We start from the raw sequence: 25,264 nt of genomic DNA on the forward strand, positions 1-25,264 counted from the left end.
ATGGGAATCCACCTTTTTCCTTCAGTTTTCAAGTCTCTATTGTTTTCATTTGTATCTGCGTATGTTCTTAGCGGATAATGTGATGTTTGTGATGTTTAGCGGAGTTTTGGAGTAAAAATTACACCAAAAAGTATGTTGCTCCATGCTGATACTTTACAAGTTTAAGTGGTTAGATGATGTGAAGCTACGGCCCAATGTTAGTTACATTGATATCATTTACTACTTTGAGTTCTTATGACAGCGGAGAACTGCATGAGCCTGAACTTATTTTTACCTAAACTAACAGTTAAAATGGATGTTGTTCTCTGCCTGGTTTGCTCGTTTCGGTAGTTCTTACATCACTTCTTATGGTATGGAAGCCCTGAACCGCAAGGTGAAATTTATTTATTTATTTATTTTTATTTATTTATTTTTTTTGGTGTCTTATTGCCATGCTGAGCCTATCTATGTCCTACAAAAAAAAAAAAAAAAAAAAGACAATCTGCTTTTCTTTTTCTCAGCCAATTTTTTGTAATAATTTTTGTAATAATTTTTTCTCCCCAAGATGCAACACATTAGAATTTTTTTCTCTTCTTTTAATTTTTTTTCTCAGATTTTTTTTAGAATTGTATTTTCACCTCAAGAGGCAACACATTAGATTTTTTTTCTTTTCTTTTAATTTTTTTTCTCAGAATTTTTTTTTAGAATTTTATTTTCTCCTCAAGAGGTAACACATTAGATTTTTTTCTTTTCTTTTCTTAGAATTTTTTTTCTTAGAATTTTTTTTAGAATTTTATTTTCTCCTCAAGAGGTAACACATTAGATTTTTTTCTTTTCTTTTCTTAGAATTTTTTTTCTTAGAATTTTTTTTTAGAATTCTATTTTCTCCTCAAGAGGCAACACATTCGATTTTTTTTTTCTAGCTAACTAACAATTAGCATGTGGTACCAACCTCGGCCAACAGGTGCCACTATTTATTAGCAAGAAATCGAATGCTGACAAGGTGACAGAATGTGGTGAAGGTCATCAAACAAGCAGAAATAACCCCCGTTGTCAAACTTGACAATGAATAGCATATGAAACATATGTAACCTGAGGTAGATTTATTTAATTGTGGGATGTATTAGAATACTCTCTAACAGTATATCATTTTTTCTTGATTAAGATTTGCAAAACATTCTTGTTTTTGTATTATACTATAACTATAAATCTATAAATCAACAAATAAAGTACCACAGACATTCTGTCACCCTCTCAGCATAAGATTTAATGCTTATTGATAGTGGCACTTAGTGGCCGAGGTTGGTACCACATGCTAATTGTTAACTAGCAAGAAAAAAAAAAAACAAATTCTAATGTTTTCCCTCTTAAGAAAAAAAAAAAAACAGAGAAAAAATGTTTTAAGAGAAAAAAAATAAAATAAAAAATGCCAGAGAAAAATAAAATAAAAAATGTGTATGACATAGGTTCAGGAAGGCACTAAGACACCTAAAGAAAATATTTTCACGTAGTAAAAGGTTTTTCCACCTTGCAGTTCAGTGTTTCCATATTATGGAGACCAAACCAGAAAAAAGACCAGCGGCAATTAGAATCATAATGGCGCCAACCAGTGGTTGGTCAGGAAAACTGTAAATAGAATAGAATATAACAGAATAGAATAGAACAGAATAGAATGATTTTGTATTGAATGTCAGCACATCTGTGATTCAGCCGTAGTTAGCAGGAGAATGTGAAGACAGACTACAACAACAATACAAGTATGCTTGTTTATTTCTCTTGGTGTATATGCATTGTTTGCACTTTTCTTTAAATTGAACAGATGCACTTTTTGTTTTCTTTTTAATTTTTATTTAAACTTCATCAGCTGCAAACAAAAGAGTTCCGTGCAAAGATATGCACTGTATGTGCAGTCAATCAAAGATGTCACAAGTTAAGAAAAGAGCCCTAACAACCATTTATGGGTCATAATACAATTTTTAACAAGATAAAATACATTATTTTAAAATGAAACAAATCTTTCAAAGCCCTGAAACAGCAAGTGCAAAAGAAAATTATGTCTTAGTCTCTGAGATGATCCATTAAATTTCATTTGTTTGTAGAGGTTGATATTTGACTTCTGGTTTCCTGGTTCTGAAGATCAGAACTGCACACACCATGCCGACAGCTGCGAGAAGACATCCAGTTATGAAGACTAGATTCAGGTTCAAAGCTGTGGATGACACTGAGGGAAATAATTAAAAGTGCCAGTTAATACAAAGTATTTTCATAGAGAATGAAATGTCTTGAGTTGGTATGGAAAGAAATGTACAAATTAATGTAGTATAAACAAGTAAGTTAGAAAGTAAATAAAGTAATGTACCTTCACGCTCAACGCTCCTCTTCAGTCGCAGGGGTCCCTGGGAGACAAAGTGACTGGAGGTCTGGATGGGAGCTTCTCTTCTGCGATGGTGGTGTGATGGTGGAGCTACTGTGCTGTTAATGCAGCCCTGAGAACAGCGGGTATTGGGATTGTTTGCCTCACATAGGATCACTGAACAACTGATGAACACCTAGAGGGACAATAGAGAGAGACATTTAGACAATATAAGTCTCATCAGTCCACACATCTTTGATGGCTTTAGTTATTTTTTACCTGATCATGAAGTCCAATAAATTTGAAGGCTTGCATTGCAAAGCGGACCATTGGCTTGTGGCTTGTGTAGAACTGTACCGTTTCATCCAAGATGCACCTGAAGTAAATAAAAAAGAGGAAATATGCCCAAAAAGCAGACAACGGGTAAGGTCATGTAAGCAGTTTAAACTGTGTTCTTTTATTGAGGTCTTCAACAGTTTAAGCAAAAAACAATTGACACAAGTAGATTTTTGCCCATTACCCAAGTTTTGCTCTCCATGTAAACACTTTTATCTGCATTTTTACTGGCTTATCCACTGTGCCCAAGTGTTGTGCACATTGTTCTTACCCATTTTGGATGATTGAATAAGGCGTTTGGTAGTTGGGGTCATTGTATGGTGTTGCAACGCACGAGTCGATGAAAATCTCAGTGTTGTTGATTGAAGACTGGGATTCAATCTGCATGTAAATCATTTGACCAAGATCATACTCCACTGGATATGTGTTTGGGTCCATCATTACGGTGAAGTCTGCTGTTTCAAAGAGTCCGAAGCGATACGTGAGGGTACCAAAGCCTTTTTCGGTGATGGTGGTCGTGTGCCTCTGTGCTGTGAACTGTAGTGAAACATTGTTGCTCTTCTCATAACGGCAGGAGAACTCAATCTCTACCTCGTGTTTTCTAGTAATGATGCTGTTTGGGTCATCAGTTGAGATGATTTCATTTTTGAAAATGATGTACTGGTCATCCTCCTGTAAATGAAAGCATAGTTTGAATCTAGAGAAATATGTTGTTTTACTGGAGAGAAAACATTTATAAAATGTATAGTTTCTCTATAACCTCTTGTGGTTTATCACTTTAGTGAATACCTTTCTGCTGTTAAAATAAACAAGTACAGGAGAAAAGATTCACCTCAATCATAGTTCCACAGGCATTGAGGGAAAAGTTTGCTAACACATGAGTGCCGTTTGAGTCCAAAGTGCAGGCGGGATTGTTGAGTCGCAGATAGTCCTTGTGGAGCCCGACGGAGTTCGCCTGCTCAATTTCAATGACCATGTTGGTTCCAGTGCAAATCACATTTGCATCAACTGTAAATACAAGCAATCACTGATTATTAAAATCCCTATGAAATCAAAAGTTTGTAAGTCATATATATGCTAGTGTATTCCTAAATGTTGACTTCTAGCATTTGTTATAGGCATCTTTCTCTTCTGGGAAAATGGACAAAAAATATTGATGACACAGCCTGCACTACACAGATTTTTGTCCAATCAAATGCTCTCTAGAATGAGAAAGTCCCTCCTCCTAATACCACATGCAACTAGCAAGTAGCAAATCATGGTTTATAGCTGTGACGTAACTAAAGCCTATTGGCTATTTAAAAAATAAAAGGGGGACAAGCCCTTTCAATATTTCTCGCCCAAACTTCCTGTTTCAATAGGAAATATGTCAACACAGGAAAGAAAACTGCATTAGTCAAGTGAATTCAAGGGGTCTTAAATTAGACCACTGTAAAAAAAAAAAACTGCCATGACAAGACTGACAAGATTTAACAGTCATTTCTTATAATAAAATACTGTTTTCAATATTGTACTGTAAAATCAATATAGGCTAGGTCATTTTCTGTCACAACACAACAAATTACTGTGAAAAAAGAAATTAGAATATTGCACTGCATTATGGGAACATAGTGTTTCCTTTGAAGTCACCATTACAGTGTTTAGTGTTCCCTTTGGATGGGACCTTATCTTTATTTCTATATTTATGTCTAATTAAATTTCTCCCAGCTGGAGCAAATGTGTTTAAGAACACAATTTATTGCACTGTAATGTATGAAGAAAATAGTCAATTTAGTGGTTGACTTTATGTTGACTCAGGAAGTATAAACTACACCATATAATGCATTTGAAAGTAAAGAAATCGTATCATTATAAATGAACAACGAGGAAGGGATGTTTGCAAATCTAGGCTATTATATGGTTGGTTTTATCTCTTATGAACTTTTTGTCATGAGTTGTCAATCAGCCACGCAAGGTATCTACACTCCGCATACAAATGGTGACATGGTAATTGTCACGATGGTGACAATTAACAAACACTGTAGATAAAAAATAAAAATAAAAAACATTCAGATGATCATTGTGATTCTTTGACACAGCACTGCTCCATTACAATAATTGGTTGGTCCTGTTTACAGTGAAGTCACAGTATACAGTTGTCTTTTAATAAATTGTAGAAATACTACTGTAAAATATACTGTGAAAGTCATGCAGCTAGTAGCCAGGAATTTAATGTAAACTCGCACAATTTTTTTTTACAGTGCACAATTAGGCATACACATGTAGAAGCACAAAGGGGCTGATACACTCAAAATCTGAAAGTGTTTCCTGGTACTGATAAAGAATGTACATGCGTACATACATTTTAAAATGCATACAAGTGAACAAAGTGAATTACTAACCAGTTTGCTTTCCAACGGTGACAATGACACATCTCAATTCAGACTGATAAATGCTGTATCTGGAAATAAATGGGAAGATTTCATATACAGTATACAGTTCACTTGAGGTTGCTAGTTGTAGGCCTACTTGAATATATAGAGAATGAATTCTTTGCACACCCGCTTGAGCTCTCCGCAATGAAACAGACAGGGAAATGATCTCCAAGATCCTCTGTCATTGGCGTCCATCTAATGGCGTACTCTCCAGTGCTCAAAGGGTGCTTAGTTATGTTCAGAGGGCCACTAATGATGACATCAGAAACCCTAAGAATGAACAATAAAACCGAGCACATATTACTCATACAGAAAAATTATGTATTCATTTCTGGCCGAAATATATTTTAAACATATTGTAAATATATGTTGTAAACAGCAAAGTGGACTGGAAAGAAATACATTTTCCAAATTGTCCATATTGTGAAAATATATTTAGTTTAAACCTTCAGATTTTGAAAATACATTTACAATATCAAAATACATTTTACAGTATACATGCAAATGTGTGAGGACGAGAACAAACTCAGTGTGTGTGGCCACCCTTTAAAATCGGCAAGTAGCTGTAAGTAGCTTTTGCACTTAAAAAAAAAAAAAAACAAGGTCATGGGTTCAATTCCCAGGGAATTTACATTCTGATTTATACTCGAATGCACTTATTCGAACTGTGTAATGAAGCATGCAGTTTCATTTTGCATGTCACTTCTGGCGTGTGCCAAACATAAGAAAGAATAAACATAATCTGTAAATGCAGATACAGTGTCAAAACAGTGGGGAAAATTTTTCTATTCTTGCCAAAATGTGTGTTTATATATATGTTAGTATATTAAAAAATCAGTCAGTTAGTCAATCATATACTTATCTATATATATAAATAAATGCACTTATTATACATTATTTATTTCATTTTGTATTTTGATCTTAAAATATTAAAAATGGATAAAAAATGAAAAAATACTTAATTTTGTATAATAAATATGTATATATATTATAGAAAAATAAATTACAAAAAAATATTTATAATACCAACCTAGTGTCATAGAATGACTGTTAGTATAATTACATTTTTACAAACTGACTTTTACATGCCGCGTTCTGTTTCACTGCAGTTACCTGGTGAAATTAACACTAGAGGCACTACAAAAACGGTGCGTTTTATTCACTTTGACACAAATCACGACTACAGTGGCTGATTATGACTTTATAAACACTTGTTTTTTGCACTATTACTCATTTTGCACTATTACACATATATTTTAATGCTTGTATTACAGACACATCTACATTTACTACATTTTTACTCATAAAAACCCCCATTTAATATTCACCTTAAAAAATCTAATTTGATTACGACACCATTTCGCTCGCTTTTGGCGCCCCCCTGCTGGACATTTCACTAAGAAACTGCAGTCAAACGTGTTATGAAGCACATAATGTGGTTTGCAAAAATGTTGCCATGGTCACATAATATTTTTTGAGATCATTCTGTAAAATACAGATATATATTAATAATTTTTGCAGATATATTATATGAAAATTCTTCGTATATTTTAAAATACATTGAAAAAACAAGCAAACACATTTTTGGCCTAATGGGCAAACACACATCTGCACTCACAAAGACATATTCACACACGTTTTTTAATATTTCTGTGACTCCTTACGTTGAATAAGCTGCTGTGGCTTGAACACGGATTTCCAGTTCACGGAGTGGTGTAGCATGAATTTGTTCTCCGTTCTGGGGAGTTGGGGACACGAAGTGAGGAATGTAGAGTCCTTCGGTGCACGATGGAGCAGGTGGGTCAACTGAATATACATTAAAACAAACAAGTTGTAGACACCACACATACATGTAAGTTTACATGCACGCCATTTTCTGATTAAGGTCCTTATTCTGATTAAATCTTTATTCCAATAAAGACACTAATGTTCCACAGCTCTCGGAATGTTCTTTTATATGTAAACATAAATAAGCTATGTCCACACATTATAGCATTGATTTTACTATGTTTACGCCTCTCGTTGACACTAGAACGGTGCATTCCTCAACCGAAAACAGACTTTTGAAGGCCATGTACACACTAATCTGTTTTCATTTGAAAACACAACAATTTCAGTGTTTTTGGCTCTCATCCACACTGGAAACAGTGTTTGTCCTCCATTGAAAACTGTGACTTTCTATAACTGCATAATTTGGAAAATTATGATGTTAGAAAACTAAAAAACTTAAACAGATTAGTCTGGACGTGGCCGAAAACGCTCTCCATAATCGCATACTTTGGACAACAATGATGTTTCAATTAGTGAAGACGAAAAAAACTTTCCATAACAGCAATCCAGAAATGTGCTACTCCAATAGTTTGGCATTTCAACGTTAGTATCTAATGTCACCCAGAATTAACTTTGTAGACATGCGAAGATATAAATGAATATTCAGTTACAGTGGATATTCTAAAAAATATGTTTACATGACCCAAAATTCTGACTAATATAAGTATATTCCAGCTGTCGTATTCAGATAAAAATAAAAAAAAACAGACAATCCGGTTATGATCACAATATGACCAAATTCTGTTTAATATGTGAATTGATATATAAATATATACAGTAAATACCAATTTGTGATCTTGACCAAATCATGAGAAAGGCTCACCAAGAAGACTAAATTGTAGAGGAATCCTGCTCAATGGATCATAAGAGCGTTGATGTGGAGGTATGGTATTGGTGGTGAACTGTTGGTTTGGGTATGTTGTGGTCGTAGATGTGGTTTGCAGCCACCACCACCTTGGTGTTGTTGTAGGTGGAACAGTGGTCGTTTGCAGGTAAGGCCATTGCGCCAACAACCCTGGTGTAGTTGTGGATGACACAGTAGTAGTTTGAGGGCTTGTATACCACCAGGTTGAAACTGAGCGTTTGTGTCTTCCACCACCCAGAGGGCATCTATAAGACTGAGTTCCATCAGTATAGGACAGAGTGATGTGTTTCCTTGGGAAGTCCTCCAGAACCAATTCAAATCCATAGACTCCTGTGTTGTAGGTATAGCTATAGTCTAGAGCGCAAGCATTCTGTTAAGGAATCAGTACAAACATTTGTAAAACAGGTGCCAAAATACCTTATTCTCCTATTAAAATAACTTATTTTGAAGCCACAGATTATTTCACAAATTATTTATGCCATTTCTTACTTGGTCTATTTGGAAACCACTTGGCTGGCTACATGTGTCACATTCATTATTCTGTTGAGTTCCATATCGACATCTGACCTGATCACCATCTGGGTCAAAGGCCATCAAGCGGTATGTACGAGGGCAGTTTTGGGGGACACTAAAGATTTAGTTATACAAACAGACATAAATTTGAATTCATTAATAATAAAAAATTATTTAATGACTTAAAAAATGTCTTGTGGTGTAATCATCATTAAAAAGATATTAAAATGCTTTCATATAAATTTGAATCAAGAATATCAAGAAGTTTTCTCAGGTTCCTTCTTGGTCTTCTTATCAGTGGATGCTATTTTGAATGAAAAAAGTTTGTCTTTGTAATCTTTACCGCAAAAGTGGTAAAATAGTGTTGAGGGGGGAATGGTTGGGTTTATTAGTGTCAGATCTTAAGCCGAGATCCACGTGTGTCCAGAGTCTCCAGTTTCCAACACCGTTAACTGTGGGGATCCAGCAGCAAGAAGAGTCCCTATAATACAATTGAGTAAAACAATCAGACAATGATGAAAGCAATCACCCAAAAATGAAAATTCTGTCATCGTTTACAGTTTCTTCTTTTTTGTGTTCTGCAGAAGAAAGAAAGTCATATGGGGTCAGGATGAGGGTGAGTTCATGATGACAGAATTTTCATTTTTGGGTTAACTGTTTCTTGAATATGTGTAAATGACCAAATACACATCTTTTGTTATACCATTAGTAATACATGACAAAGCTTTAAAAAAAAAAAAAATTCAAGACTTACTGCATGTCAAATGGCACATTCCCATAAATGTTTCTTGTCACAACAGCTTCATTTTGGCACCAAGTGTTAGTGTAACCGCTTCTGCCATTAGAGCTGCGATCAATCTTTGCATTGACTTGTCTGCTTACATACCCGCAATTCCCCGAGACGCAGTAATATGGTTCGTAATAACACCAAGTCTCATCATAGGTTTGCTTGATGCGAAAGTCGACCTTTTGATAAAAGAGAGACAAATACTTTTACTTAACATGTAGATGAGTTTACATTACAACATTCATTACAGTTACATTTGAGAACTTCTGTGGATCTGAATCTCTTTCAATGAGATTTAAAATGTTTGAAAAGTAATCTGATATTAAGGAATATTCCAGGTTAAATACAAGTTACAGCATTTGTGACATAATATGGATCACCTCAAAAAATAATTTTGACTTGCCCCTTGTTGATTTAAAAGAAGACATTTACAATGGAAGTGAATGTGGCCAGTACATAAAAGTTAAAATACACACTGTTTCAAAAGTATAGATGATGGTTAAATCTGTAATCTGGTTAATGCTGCTGGTCTTTTTTTATCACACTATAATGTTTGAAATGTTTGAAACAATATGTATTTTAACGTGTATAGATTGGTTCCATTCACTTCCATTTAAAGGGTCTTACTGTAACCTGCAATTTTTGCTATTTTTTTAATAAACAAGGGACGAGTCAAAGTAATCTTTTGTGATAATCAGTATTATTCCACAAATGCTGTCGATAAAGCTTAACTTGTATTGAACCCAGAACATTCCTTTAAAGTAGGGATTGAACAATGAATCGGCTACTGATATTTTTTTTTTTTTTGCCAAATACTGACCAAATTAAAACCACTGGCATATTGGTCATAAGCATGAAAACACGGATATGAAAAACTGATGGTTTATTTTTAGTAATTACACAAATGTTTTGTGTTGTATAAAGTTTATAATAATTTTTTTTTATGTTTGTAAAATAAAGAAGCGCCTACCAAAATAAATGCATAAAATGAATTTGTAATGTTCTATTACATGTAAAATGTGAGTTGTATTGTATAGAACTGGAAAAACAGAAGTGCAAAACAACCTTTTTTTCCCCACATCAATCCGCCATGTTATCATATTTTTTTTAAAATGTTTAAATCTTATATTTATCTTTCATTGTGGCTCACTTAACAATTTGCCCTATGTTGAACAATGTGTTCAACAGATTCAGTCCATGTTCAATGGAAAATATTTATTGTCAGAACAATAAAATAGCCTTTTTGCCTTTTTGTACATTTTTAAAGAATAATTCCTACACAAAACAATGATCTGAGGACAAAATAAGGTTAGTATGTGGCAAAATATAATTACTGACATATAATTTTCTTTGTTCTATTGATATCCAGTGAAGTAATAATTGCGTGGAAGTTTTTATATATTGAATTTAACATAGAGCTGACGCAGAAAGCTTTTAATGTTTTATAAAGAGAGGCCATTTGTAATATATGACAGTTTTGGTGATTCGGTGCACTGTAAAACAATTCTGTAAATTTAAAGTAAAATTCTTAAAGTAGATTGCTGGAAAAGATCAAGCTTATTGTGAAATGACTGTTTAATTTTTATGGTAAATTGGTCTAATTATTATTGGGAAAATACACAATAATTTTGCATTAATTTTTGCCAGCAAATTCACCGCACATTTTTCACAGTGCTTAATTTTGCTGACCATGATTTGTAAATATATAAACATTTTTCTATAATATATATACATATTTATTATACAAAATTAAGTATTACATTTTTTAGACATTTTATTTTTCATTTTTTATCCTTTTTTAATATTTTAAGATCAAAATACAAAATGAAATAAATAATGTATAAGTGCATTGACTGACTAATATTTATGCCATTTTTGAATATACTAACATATATATATATATATATATATCAAACATTAATGGAATTTTGCATGTTTTGGTTTTCAAACTGAAATAATGCATTATATCTTTCAAACACAAAACAATTAAATTACCCTAATGCTCCCATCTGGATTGTTTCCTTTAGGTGAGAAGGACAGCGAGCCTCCATAATAATGTCCTGCTGAAGCAATGGTCACTAGAAGCAGAAGATTCAACACCAGTGTTGGAGACATCATGATGCCTGAGTCCTTCAGCTCTCTCTACCTGTCAAGAGCACCTGATCACCTGCTTTTATACAGTACATCTCAGGTGAGGAGGAATGTGTTCTATTGAATGGCAAAGAAAAAAATTACAGGGCAGGTACATGCCTATTCAGAGATAACACATGCTTTAAAGGTGAAACTATGCACACTGATTTGACTCATTTTTGTGATGCTGTTTTCTCTGCCCTATATTCCTGTTTTTGTCCATGATGGCAGAACTCCATATCAATAGCCTAACATGAGTTGTACATCCATTTATTCAATACCAGTTTGCTTTCTTAAATACCTATCTTACCCACAGTACTGAAAGAGCAAAACTCAAACAAACAAAGATTTGAGCAAAATTCTCTAAACTTCAGACTTGCTTGCTGATTTATTACAGTTGGAAAGACAGAAGAGCATTAAATGAATAATTATATATCAAAGGTATTACATGAAAATATATCTTGCTTCATATTTGTGTTGCATGAAGGATACAATGTGACAGTGATAAAACAGGCTGTTAAAAAATTATCAGGGTAAGAAAACAATGTAAATAAAATCAAGTAAAACTTGAGAATTCCTGACCGGACAGGTAAAAGATCATCATTATCAATCAAGCACATTTTTAAGATTGATTTCTCAAACTATTCTTTTAAATTAGAACCTGCATTAGCTTACTTACATAACTGCAAGAGATTATAAAGACAATACTTTGAAGTCTGGACTGGATTTTCAAGTTCAGCATAGATCATGAGAACTTTTACTTTTGATTTGGTTTCAGCACATACATAAGATGCAGTCTTTACCAAATGTAGGATGCCACATAATAATGTACTAATGTCATCAACTAAATGACTGACATTCCTTATAAAATCTGTTCTACAGGTTTGCCTATTCCAGGAACATGAGAACTGAATTCAGTTGTGGAACTGAAAGGTTGTGGAAGATAAATGCATTGTCAGAATTTTCTTAGCATGATGGAATGCTGGTCTCTAGTTTTGGGATTACCACCTAAGCATTGAATTAATAAGCATCTGATGAAAGCTTTAACACATACCACATAATGGCTGATAATAATTTGTTGTGAAGAATGCTTGTCATGTAGTGATCCTCCCAACCACCCCTTGAATACAAATGTACTATTGTCATTTGTTATTTGCACATTTTTACTGAAGGACGCAGGTGTGTGTTGTCAAGGAGTCATTAACAACTGCTCAGCTTTGTTTCTCCAACATGACTTGCTTTTACATATGCAGAATAGATAAATAAAATACAGTTTTCAAATATACACCTATATCACCCATGTGAAAAACAAACTGCCCCCTTAAACTTAATAGCTGGTTGTGCCACCTGTAGCAGCAACAACTGCAACCAAACACTTCCGAGATCAGTCTTTCACAACGCTGTGGTGGAATTTTACACATGCTTCTTTGCAGAACTGCTTTAGTTCAGCCACATTGGAGGGTTTTCAAGCATGAACTGCCCGTTTAAGGTCCTGCCACAGCTTCTCAATAAGGTTCAAGTCAGGACTTTGACTAGGCCACTCCAAAACTTTAATTTAGCTTCTTTTGAGCCATTCAGAGGTGGACTTACTCCTATGCTTTGGATCATTGTCTTGCTGCATAATCCAGTTGCGCTTGAGCTTCAACTCACGGACTGATGACCGGATGTTCTCCTTTAGGATTTTCTGGTAGAGAGCAGAATTCATGTTTCCCTCAATTATTGCAAGCTGCCCTGGGCCTGAAGCAGCAAAGAATCCCCACACCATCTTATGACCACCACCATGCTTGACCGTAGGTATGATGTTCTTTTTGTGGAATTCTGTGTTTAATTTACACCAGATGTAACGGGACCCCTGTCTTCCAAACAGTTCCACTTTCGACTCATCAGTCCACAGAACATTCTTCCAAAAGGTTTGAGGATCATCAAGGTGTGTTTTGGAAAAATTCAGATGAGCCTTAATGTTCTTCTGGGTTAGCAGTGGTTTTCACCTCGCCACTCTTTCAAGTGTCTTTCTGATTGTGGAGTCATGAACAGTGACCTTTATTGATGCGAGAGAGGCCTGCAGTTCCTTGGATGTTGTTCTTGGATTTTTGTGACTTCCTGGATGAGTCATCGTTGTGCTCTTGGAGGAATTTTGGAAGGTCAGCCACTTCTGGGAAGGTTCACTACTGTTCCAAGTTTTCTCCATTTGGAGATAACGGCTGTCAATGTGGTTCTTTGGAGTCCCAGAGCCTTTGAAATAGCTTTGTAACCCTTCCCAGACTGATGTATTTCAATCACCATTTCCTCATAATTTCTGGAATTTCTTTCAACCTTGGCATAGTGTGCTACTGGGTGAGATCTTTTAGCCAACTTCATGCTGCTGAAAAAGTTCAATTTAGGTGTTGATTTGATTGGGCTGGCAGTAATCAGGCCTGGGTGTGTCTAGTCCAGCTAAACCCCATGCAGTTTCATAGATTTGGGGATTAAGTAACTGATAGAACGTACATTCTATCAAGTCTTTCTGCTCTCCTGATCTGGAATTTCTCATGCTTCTGTGTCGACCATTCTGGCTACTGAGGGAATTCACAGCGGTCATTATCACAGCTGTGTACATCCCGCCACAAGCCGACACAGACCGGACACTCAAGGAACTGTACGGGATTACAAGCAAGCAGGAAACCGCACACCCTGAGGCTGCGTTCATTGTGACTGGGACTTTAACAAAGCCAATTTTAAATCAATTGCACCAAAATACCACCAAAACATCAGTTTTAACACACGCGGGGACCGGGTTTTGGAACATTGCTACTCTCCCTTCCGGGATGGCTACAAATCCCTCCCCCTCCACCATTTGGCAAATCGGACCACTCTTCCATTCTGCTTCTGCCCGCTTACAGGCAGAAACTGAAACAGGAAGCACCCACCCTCAGAACGATCCAGTGCTGGTCGGACCAATCAGACTCTATTCTACAAGACTGTTTTGATCACGCGGACTGGGAGATGTTCCGGTCCGCCTCTGATGATGACATAGAGGTTTACGCTGATAGCGTAATGTGTTTCATCAGAAAGTGCATAGAGGATGTTGTTCCGTCCAAAACAATACGGATCTACCCAAACCAGAAACCATGGATTAATAGCGATGTTCACGCGGCACTTAATGCGCGGACCTCTGCTTTTAATTCCGGGAACGCGGAGGAGCATAAACAAGCCAGTTATGCCCCCCGAAAAACTATCAGAGCAGAACAACACCAGTACAGGGACAAGATTGAAGGACAGTTTAACACCACCAACTCTAGAAGCATGTGGCAGGGAATTAATATCATCACGGACTTTAAAGGGAATAAAAACTCAGCCGTGAAACCCTCTGCCTCTCTCCCGGATGAGCTTTATGCACAGTTCAAGGTCAATAACACCACCCTCACAGAGAGAGCTCTCACGGCCGAACCTACAGAGGTTAGTTCACTCTCCGTCTCTGTAGCGGATGTAACCCGATCCTTCCGACAGGTGAATATCCGTAAAGCCGCGGGTCCAGACGGCATCCCGGGCCGCGTCATCAGAGCGTGTGCGAACCAACTGGCTGGTGTTTTTACGGACATTTTCAACCTTTCCCTCTCTTTGTCTGTAGTCCCCATATGCTTTAAAACATCCACCATTGTGCCTGTACCAAAGCAAATTAAAATCACTTGCTTAAATGACTGGCGTCCTGTTGCTCTGACCCCCATCATCAGCAAATGCTTTGAGAGACTAATCAGAGATTACATCTGCTCTGTGCTGCCTCCATCACTGGACCTATTGCAGTTTGCTTACCGCAACAACCACTCCACTGATGATACCATTGCATCCACTATACACACTGCTCTCTCCCACCTGCAAAAAAGGAACACTTATTTGAGAATGCTGTTTGTAGACTACAGCTCAGCATTCAACACCATAGTGCCCTCCAAGCTTGATGAGAAACTCCGGGCTCTGGGCTTAAACAGCTCGCTGTGCAGCTGGATCCTGGACTTCCTGTCAAGCAGATGCCAGGTGGTTAGAATGGGCAGTAACATCTCCTCATCACTGACCCTCAACACTGGAGCCCTGCAGGGCTGTGTTCTTAGCCCACTCCTGTATTCCCTGTACACACATGATGATAGCTCCAATGCCATGCCATAAGTTTGCTGATGATATGATGGTGGTAGGTCTGATCACTGACAATGATGAAACAGCCTACAGAGAGGAGGTGCACACTCTGACACTCTGGTGTCAGGAGCACAACCTCTCCTTCAACGTCAGTAAGACAAAGGAGCTTGTGGTGGACTTCAGGAGAAGAGAAAGAGAACACAGCCCCATCACCATCAATGGAGCACCAGTGGAGAGAGTCAGCAGCTTCAAGTTCCTGGGTGTCCACATCACTGAGGAACTCACATGGTCCATCCACACTGAGGCCGTTGTGAAGAAGGCTCATCAGCATCTCTTCTTACTGAGATGGCTGAGGAAGTTTGGAATGAACCGCCACATCCTCACACGGTTCTACACCAGCACTGTAGAGAGCATCCTGACTGGCTGCATCTCCGCCTGGTACAGCAATAGCACCGCTCACAACCGCAAAGCCCTGCAAAGGGTGGTGCGAACTGCCAGACACATCATCGGAGGTGAGCTTCCCTCCCTCCAGGACATATACACCAGGCGGTGTGTGAAAAAAGCTCGGAGGATCATCAGAGACTCCAGCCACCCGAGCCATGGGCTGCTTTCACTGCTACCATCAGGCAGGCGGTATCGCAGCATTAGGACCCGCACCAGCGATTTCATGACAGCTTCATCCCCCAAGCAATCAGACTTTTGATCTCTTGATCTCTCACGATCAATATACATCAGCACTGCACTTTATTAATCTTATTATCACACACTGGACTGTCATAAATTATATTCTCTTAACAACACACTGGCAACTGGCTATCAACCGACAGCCTGAATGTCAATACAGTACAATACAACCTATTGTACATTTTATATATATTATATATAAAAAATGTTTATTGTATAATGTGTATTCTATATTGTGTGTATTGTATAATGTACATTGTATGTTATTATAACAATGTTTATTGTAGATTGGTATATGTCTCATCACTGTCACGACTGCTATGTTGCTCGGAACTGCACCCAAGAATTTCACACACTATTGCATTTGTGCATATGGTTGTGTGACAATAAAAGTGATTTGATTTGATTTGATTTGATTTGATTTAAAGGGGCAAATTCTTTTTCAAACAGGCCTAGTTGGTATTGGATAACTTTTTTGCTTCAGTAAATAACATTATCATTTAAAAACTGTATTTTGTGTTTACACAGATTGCCTTTGTTTTATGTTAAATTTTGTTTGAATTTTTAAAACAATTAAGGATGAGATATACACAAAAACAGAAGAAATCAGGATGGGGGCAAATACTATTTCATAGCACTGTAAAATTTTGACATGTCAATGTAACTCAAATAAATCTCTTATATTTCTTTATGTACTAACTAGTGAAAGTGAATGTTAGCATGCTAAATATGTACGTGCTGGTTGACAGCACTACAGAGTGTAGTTTGGTAACTATGATATGCTTAACACAGCATTTGCTCAATGAAGCGAGCAATCAAATTCATGTGCGACATATACTGTACCTGTCCTCATCATTAGTTTAAACTCCACTCTTCACCATAATGCTAACCCCAAAATTCCAACATAACATAAACTTTTTTAAATCTCAACATCACAAAATATAAAACACTAACAATTATCCTCATTTATAGTCATTTAGCACAAAAACACATAAAATAACACTTAATTTTAAATTTTACTCTCCCTGTCGAGTCTGGGGAATGAAAATTCCCTGCCCAGTTTCATGCAGATGACATGCAGCTCTACCTTTCTTTCCAGCCTGATGACCCTACTGTCTCAGCTCGTATCTCTGCCTGCCTCTCGGACATTTCGGCCTTGATGAAGAAACGCCACCTTCAGCTCAACCTTGCCAAGACAGAACTCATGATCCCAGCCACCCAATCTGTTGACCACAACCTCACTATTAATTTTGGTTCAACTACACTAACACCAACCAGAACAGCTCGAAGCCTGGGAGTGGTGGAAGATGAAAAGCTTAATACTGCTCCCATCTCATCAATCACCCGGTCTTGCAGATTCACGCTCTACAACATCAGGAAAAGCAGACCTTTTTCTGTCCGAATATGCTGCGCAGCTCCTGGTCCAAGCTCTGGTCATTTCAAAACTGCACTACTGTAATGCTTTGTTGGCTGGCCTCCCAGCTAACAAAATTAAACCACTGCAGTTGGTCCAGAATGTAGCAGCGCATCTGGTCTTCAATCAGCCAAAAAGGGCTCATGTCACCCCACTCTTGATTTCACTTCACTGGCTACCTGGAGCTGCCCGCATCAAATTCAAGGCTTTGACTTTGGCCTTCAGGACAGCCAATGGAACCGCACCCTCTTACTTCAATTCACTTCTCCAGGTCTATGGTCCAACTTGCTCTCTGCAGTCTATGAATGACTGGTGGTCCCATCACAAAGAGGCTCAAATCTATTTCATGATCGTTCACTTTCTCTGTTCTACTGTAGTGGAATGAGCTTCCAACCTTTACACGATCTGCTGATACCATCTAAACATTCAAGAATAAGCTGAAAACACTGCCATCAGGGAATACCGTTGTCATGAAGGGGTGTACGTGGTCTACAACTATCTTTAGGTAGGTGGTACAGTTGAAGTCAGAAGTTTACATACACCTTAGCCAAATACATTTAAACTCAGTTTTTCAAAATTCCTGACATCTAATTGTAGAAAACATGCCCTGTCTTACGTCAGTTAGGATCACTACTTTATTTTAAGAATGTGAAAAGTCAGAGGAATGGTAGAGAGAATGGATTATTTAAACTTTTAATTCTTTCATCATATTTCCAGTGGGTCAGTAGTTACATACACTTTATTAGTATTTGGTAGCATTGCCGTTAAAATGCTTAACTTGGGTCAGACTTTTTGGGTAGCCATCCACAAGCTTCTCACAATAATTTTGGCCCATTCCTCCAGACAGAACTGGTGTAACTGAGTCAGGTTTGTAGGCCTCCTTGCTCGCACAAGCTTTTTCAGTTCTGCCCACAAATGTTCTATCGGATTGAGGTCAGGGCTTTGTGATGACCACTCCAATACCTTGACTTTGTTGTCCTTAAGCCATTTTACCACAACTTTGGAGATATGTTTGGGGTCATTGTCCATTTGGAAGACCCATTTGCGACCGAGCTTTAACTTCTTGGCTGATGTCTTGAGATGTTGCTTCAATAAATCCACATAGTTTTCCTTCCTCATGATGCCATCTATTTTGTGAAGTGCACCAGTCCCTCCTGCAGCTAAGCACCCCCACAACATGATGCTGCCACCCCCATGTTTCACGGTTGGGATGGTATTATTCAGCTTGAAAGCCTCACCCTTTTTCCTCCAAACATAACGATGGTCATTATGGCCAAACAGTTCAATTTTTGTTTCATTAGACCAGAGGACATTTCTCAAAAAAGTAAGATCTTTGTCCCCATGTGCACTTGCAAACTGTAGTCTGGCTTTTTTATGGCGGTTTTGGAGCAGTGGCTTCTTCCTTGCTGAACAGGCTTTCAGGTTATTTCGATATAGGACTCGTTTTACTGTGGATATAGATACTTGTCTACCTGTTTCCTCCAGCATCTTCACAAGGTCCTTTGCTGTTGTTCTGGGATTGATTTGCACTTTTCGCTCCAAATTACGTTCATCTCTAGGAGACAAAATGCGTCTCCTTCCTGAGCGGTATGATGGCTGCGTGGTCCCATGGTGTTTATACTTACGTAATATTGTTTGTACAGATGAACGTGGTACCTTCAGACATTTGGAAATTGCTCTCAAAGATGAACCAGACTTGTGGAGATCCACAATTTTTTTTTCTGAGGTCTTGGCTGATTTCTTTTGATTTTCCCATGATGTCAAGCAAAGAGGCACTGAGTTTGAAGGTAGGCCTTTAAATACATCCATAGGTACACCTTCAATTCAGTACACCTCCTATCAGAAGCTAACTGGCTAATTGCCTAAAGGCTTGACATCAGTTTTTGGAATTTTCCAAGCTGCTTTAAGGCATAGTTAACTTAGTGTATGTAAACTTCTTAACCACTGTAATTGTGATATGGCCAATTAAAAGTGAAACAATCTGTCTGTAAACAATTGTTGGAAAAATGACTCGTGTCATGCACAAAGTAAATATCCTAAAGGACTTGCCAAAACTAGAGTTTGCTAATATGAAATCTGTGGAGTGGTTAAAAATGAGTTTTAATGACTTCAACCTAAGTGTATGTAAACTTCTGACTTCAACTGTATGTGTCAAAGTAACATCCACATGAATGCCAGGACCCAAGGTTTCCCAGAAGAACATTGCCCAGAGCATCACACTGCCTCCGCCGGCCTGCCTTCTTCCCATGGTGCATCCTGCTGCCATCTCTTCCCCAGGTAAATGGTGCACACGCACCCGGCCGTCCACATGATCTAAAAGAAAATGTGATTCATCAGACCAGGCCACCATCTTCCATCGCTCCATGGTCCAATTTTGACATTCACGTGCCCATTGTTGCTGCTTTCGGGTAAACAGGGGTCAGCATGGGCCTTCTGACCGGTCTTCAGCTACACAGCCCCATACGCAACAAGCTGCGATGCACTGTATATTCTGACACCTTTCTATCATGGCCAGCATTACGTTTTTCAGCAATATGTGCTACAGCAGCTCTTCTGTGGGATCAGACCAGACGGGCAAGCCTTTGCTCCCCACGCGCATCAATGTGCCTTGGGCACCCATGACCCTGTTGCCGGTTCACCGGTTGTCCTTACTTTTTGGTAGGTATTAACCACTGCATACTGGGAACACCCCACAAGACCTGCCATTTTGGAGAGGCTCTGACCCAGCCATCTAGCCATCACAATCTGGCTCTTGTCAAAGTTGCTCAGATCCTTACGCTTGCCCATTTTTCCTGCTTCTGACACATGAAATTCAAGTCAAGTCAAGTCAACTTTATTTATAAAACACATTTAAAAACAACAAAAGTTGAACCAAAGTGCTGTACAATTAGATACAAAAGTGCAATTGAGTACACAAATTTATAAAAAACAATCAAACAATACTAAACACCAGTAACAACATATAACCTTGACCTTTAATAGTATCAAAAGATACAGAGTAAAGATAAGTTTTAAGAGAAGATTTAAAAATGGCTAAAGACCTTATGTGTGAAGGGAGACTGTTCCAGAGTTTGGGGGCGACAACAAAGAAGGCTGGATCTCCCTTAGACTTGCAATGACAGCGGTGAACTGATAAAACAAGTTGATTACAAGATCTATGTATTACAGGAGGTGAATATGGGTGCAGAAGGTCAATAATATATTGAGGAGCAAGACCAGACAGGGCCTTGTACACGTAGATAAAAAAATTAAGATCAATTCTAGCCTTGACAGGAAGCCAATGAAGAGCAGCCAATGCAGGGGTAATGTGATCCCTTTTTTAGTCCCAGTTTAAAATCTTTTTAAAGAATTACAATAATCCAGCTGTGAAGTAATAAGAGCATGGATCACTGTTTCAAGGTCTTTACCAGCGAGAAAATGCTTCAATTTAGCAATAGACCTCAACTGAAAGAAACTTCCCTTAGTAATGGCACTAATTTGTTTGTCCTTGAAGAGAAGTCCTTGAAGAGCCTAAAATCAATACTTCAGTTTTGCCCTCATTTAATTGCAAAAAATGATTCGCCATTGTAGGGCCTTACTGGTTGTTTAGATCAGTGTTACTATCAGAAATAATTGGTAATTATTTATTTAGTTATTAATTCATATTTAAATTAAATAATAGAATCTAATTCATTAAAACCTCACATGGGGCTCCAGTAAATGTAGTACACTACGTTTAGGAGCGGGTTTGGTAATTAGCAATAATTAATAATTATCAAAGATAATTATTAATTATTAAAATCAATAGAACATTGATTTGAATCAATGTTAGCTTTTTTAATCCTTTAAATCAACAATTATCAAAGATAATCATTAATTGTTAACATCAATGAAACATTGATTAAAATTAACACTAGCTTATTGATCCTTCAAATTCAACAATCATCAAAGATGATTATCAATTATAAAAAATCAATAGAATATTAATAAGGATCAATATTGCTGGGGCACCACCCTGGAATCAGGGACTAATAACCAGATAGTATAACAGTCTCAATATTAGATTGCTCTCTTAGGAAAATCGACATCCGAATATCGATTTTCGAAAAGAAACAATGAAGGCTTGAATCCAAGCACTGACATCCCGTCAGCATGTGACACAGGTGTATGCAAATCAAACCATAACACTTCTCTTTGAAATATAACAAAGTTTATTTATGCAGTAATATCAATTAATAATTAATACAATGCAGTCAATAAACTTACGACTTACGACTACAAACTAAACAGTGATATGATTAGATATGGTAACCAAAATAATCCTATAACACATGAGGGTGTGTGTGTGTGTGTGTGTGTGAGAGAGAGAGAGAGAGTGTGTGTGTGTGTAAGAAGGGACGCGCACAAAATGGCAGACGTGACTCTCGTGGAGAGTATGTCACGCGAGATATCCAGCCGGAGAATATGGCCGCGAATGTGGGCGGAGAGAAACCAGTCAATGGCGTCTACCAGTTTATCGCGTGTATCCGCTTGTACGATAGTTTAGGGACAAAGCTGAGCTTTATCACGAAGCTATCTATTAGCTAAAAATGTGTGCGAGAATGTTTGTGAGGGGTCGTGTGTGTGTGTGTGTGTGTGTGGTTAGTACGAGAGAGAGAGAGAATAAAGTGACGGCCCCAAAGCTGGTTTAGCGATCGTGGGAAAAAAGCAGCTGTTAGTTTATCACTCAGAGATGCAGTGGACGGCTCGTAAACCGTCCCGCGGTTTTTGGTTCTTTAATGGATAAACTCAGTATGCCGGTCTCACCCGTGATGGTGGAAATGCACAACAGTCCAATGTGTTTGGACTACAATACAGCAGATCTCATTAGTGATAATTAATACCTTGAGTATTAGCCGCAATGAGCAGACTCGGTGGTCCGTAAACTTTACAAGCAATAACCTTGATACACAAGAATACCACACTATAATATTCTATCTCTGCCCAGACGTAAACCTCTCACTTGAATCGTATGAGGACGTAGAATGTGTGTTCATCCGTCCTTTAACTCCGACTCGGTTCCTCGAGGCTCGGGTGATGACGGGAGGCCATTTACTCGCTCTGTCAGCAGGCAGTACGGCTGCTGACTCTTGGCGGGCTGGCGGAGAAATCAGCGATGTCGACTTGATTGAAGGCAAACGGATGAAGATGCGGATTGCTCGGCGGTCTCCTTCGAGTGTTCGGTGGAACACAGAGTAATTTCAACTCGTCCAGCGAGATGGAGATTGTATGGCCACAGTTTCCAGTTGGACGTTACTTCCTTGTGCCACGAGGATACACCTGAGAGCAGCGATGAGCTGCATCTACGCACGGCGAGCAAAGTTGCTGGAAGCAAATCCCGGAAGCATTTCAGAGGTATTTCTACTCCTGATGACGTCATGGTTGAGGGGCGTTCTGTCTGTGCCTCATCAAATAGGAGTTGAGAGTTTGATCCTTTAGTGAGCAAGGCTTCATGGGATTTGTAGTCTGTTTTGGACTCCCTTTGTTTGATTTTCACGTGGTTTTTATCAGTAAGATTTATGACTTTGTATGTGGGCCTCAGTTAGGTTTTACGACTAGGTTAGGCCTACCTTTGCCTTCTATCTGAATACATGAGGCCCAACACCCTCCAGTCTTTAATTTCCTCAAAACACATAAAAAGAGAATCAACAGAGCAGCTGCTATCAGGCCTAACTGGTAAATAAAATGGTGAGTCATCAGCATAACAGTGATAGGAGATATTACATTTTTGGAAAATGGAGCACAAGGGAAGCATATAGTGTAACGTATACTCAGACTCGAGGATGATGTTTGAACCCAAGCATATATTTATTGACACACAAACAAAGACAGCAGGTAAGTGATGACGTGACAGTACTGGGTTGCATTGGTGATAGTTTACGTGATGAAGACTAATGCTGATAGAGATGGTGACTTTCCTTGAGGTGGAGGGTTTGCAACAATGATGCTTGCGTTAGGAGATGGACACTGGAGTCGCTGGAGAGGAAACCTTTGGAGTAGAAGAGTCACTGAAGAGGAGAGGAATCGTTAACGCTGGAGATACAGGTAAGTGAGTCTGTACACGAAGTTGAGACCAGACACAGAATGGAACGGGAGTGAGGTTTATATAGAGGGGTTGATTGATGCAATGATTGGAGGCAGGTGTGGGTGATCAGTAATCAGGAGAGTGAGAGGGTTGAGTGAAAATGGTAGGTGTGTCAGAAGGATCCGTGACATATAGAGAGTGAACAATAATAGTCCCAGAATAGAACCCTGGAGCACACCGCAAGATAGGGGGGCTGTTATAGAGTAAAAATGACCTATATTTACAGAAGTCATCTCTCTCAGGTAGGAGGCAAACCACTGCAGAGCCAGACCCTGAATACCAACCATACACTCCAACCGGTTTAAAACTATTTTTGATAATTGTGTAAAATGCTGCGCTCAGATCCAATAAAATCAAAACAGCACTTGATCCTGAGTCAAGTGAGAGCTAAATGTCATTAGTGACCTTCAGAAGAGCAGATTCAGTACTATGTAAGGTTCTGAAACCAGACTGGTACTTATCAAAGATATTAAAAGAATTCAACTATGAGTATAACTGTGAATAAACAACTTTCTCCAAAAGCTTTGAGATGAATGGCAACTTGGAGATAGGCCTGTAATTGGTATATACAGTGGGATCAAGGTGCATTTTTTTAAGCAGAGGCTGCACAATTGCATGTTTAAAACTAGCTGGGACTACCCCATTTGCTAGAGAGCTGTTAATAATTGCAGTCACATCAGAGCTCATCGTTTCAAAGACATCTTTGAAAAGACGAGCAGGCAGTACATCCATTTTCAACTTGAACACTTCATCTTAGAAACTAAATCAACAAGGTGGGCTGAAGAGACTAGTTGAAAGCAAGTTAGAGAGCTGAGTGGCTGGAATACCAGCTGTGAATAGAATTTCACAGACTGAATAGAGGCCTTAATTTCTTGGACTTTCTGAGTGAAAAATTGAAGAAACTTCTCACAGGTTTCAGTGGACACATCAGGACAGGCAAAAGAAGCAGGGTGTAACACAGAGTCAATGGCTTTAAACAGCACTTTGGGCCTATATGCATTCTCATAGATTAATTTGGAGAGGAAATTTGAATTGGCCATTTTCACTGATTTTTGTTAGTTATTTAAGCAAGTCCTTAAACGTCATATGAAACCTAGAGTTTGTCTTTCTTCCACTTCCACTCAGCCTTTCTGCACTCTTGTCTGAGAGTGCGGGTGTAGTCATTTAAAAAAAAACATAAGATAAAACCAAATCAAGTGTGTGACCCAAGTTATGTGCTGGATCAGAGACAGAGTGTATAAAATTTAAGGATTCTAAAAGACATAATAAATCCTTCACCAGAGGTTTGGATGGACAACAGAGGTGATGTTAAAATCATAGAGAATCAACAGTCTATCACTACGAGATACTAAATCACAGAGAAAATCTGAAAACTGACGGATGAAGTCCTTGTTAGATTTTGGAGGTCTGTACACCAAAGCACATCGCACAGGACCCATGATGTTGATCTTTAATAACTGTACCTCAAAACTCGAGAACATGTCCATCGGAAGAATTTTACATCTAAAATTGTCTTTAAAAATAGTGGCAATACCACCGCCATGTCCTGAGGTCCTTGGAAAACTGAAGAATGCACATTCCGGGAGAGAAAGTTCTTCGAGAGCAATGAAGTCACCAAGTCTCTGTCACAAATAAAAAGTCTAAAGAATTTGACATAAAATAGTCATTTAGAACAAAGGATTTATTTGATAGCGACCTCGCATTCACTAAGGCCATCTTAATGGTGGTTGGCTCTGAGTCCATGGTAGAAAC

General features: G+C 38.1%; 1 protein-coding gene across 1 annotated transcript; it reads right to left on the reverse strand.

Moving 5' to 3' along the window:
- Positions 1–1,719: 1,719 nt before the first annotated feature.
- On the reverse strand, positions 1,720–11,223 carry LOC127455863 (uncharacterized). Its single transcript, XM_051724001.1, has 13 exons — positions 11,073–11,223; positions 9,045–9,256; positions 8,634–8,771; positions 8,267–8,405; positions 7,736–8,147; positions 6,747–6,888; positions 5,209–5,352; positions 5,050–5,108; positions 3,501–3,676; positions 2,940–3,340; positions 2,612–2,708; positions 2,339–2,528; positions 1,720–2,200 (listed from the first exon to the last, which is right to left on the reverse strand). The coding sequence occupies exons 1-13, from the start codon at positions 11,193–11,195 to the stop codon at positions 2,058–2,060; spliced, it is 2,376 nt and encodes a 791-aa protein (XP_051579961.1). The 5' UTR covers positions 11,196–11,223; the 3' UTR covers positions 1,720–2,057.
- Positions 11,224–25,264: the final 14,041 nt, after the last annotated feature.

This window comes from Myxocyprinus asiaticus, chromosome 18, assembly GCF_019703515.2.
Source record: "Myxocyprinus asiaticus isolate MX2 ecotype Aquarium Trade chromosome 18, UBuf_Myxa_2, whole genome shotgun sequence".
NCBI lineage: Eukaryota > Metazoa > Chordata > Actinopteri > Cypriniformes > Catostomidae > Myxocyprinus > Myxocyprinus asiaticus.

Excerpts from the sequence above, each read along its gene's own strand:
- LOC127455863 (XM_051724001.1), bottom strand. The coding sequence starts at position 11,195 with ATGATGTCTCCAACACTGGTGTTGAATCTTCTGCTTCTAGTGACCATT. Across the intron at positions 5,353-6,746 it reads GCCACAGCAGCTTATTCAAC|GGTTTCTGATGTCATCATTA; the intron begins GTAAGGAGTCAC and ends GTTCATTCTTAG. Across the intron at positions 2,529-2,611 it reads TTATTGGACTTCATGATCAG|GTGTTCATCAGTTGTTCAGT; the intron begins GTAAAAAATAAC and ends TTGTCCCTCTAG.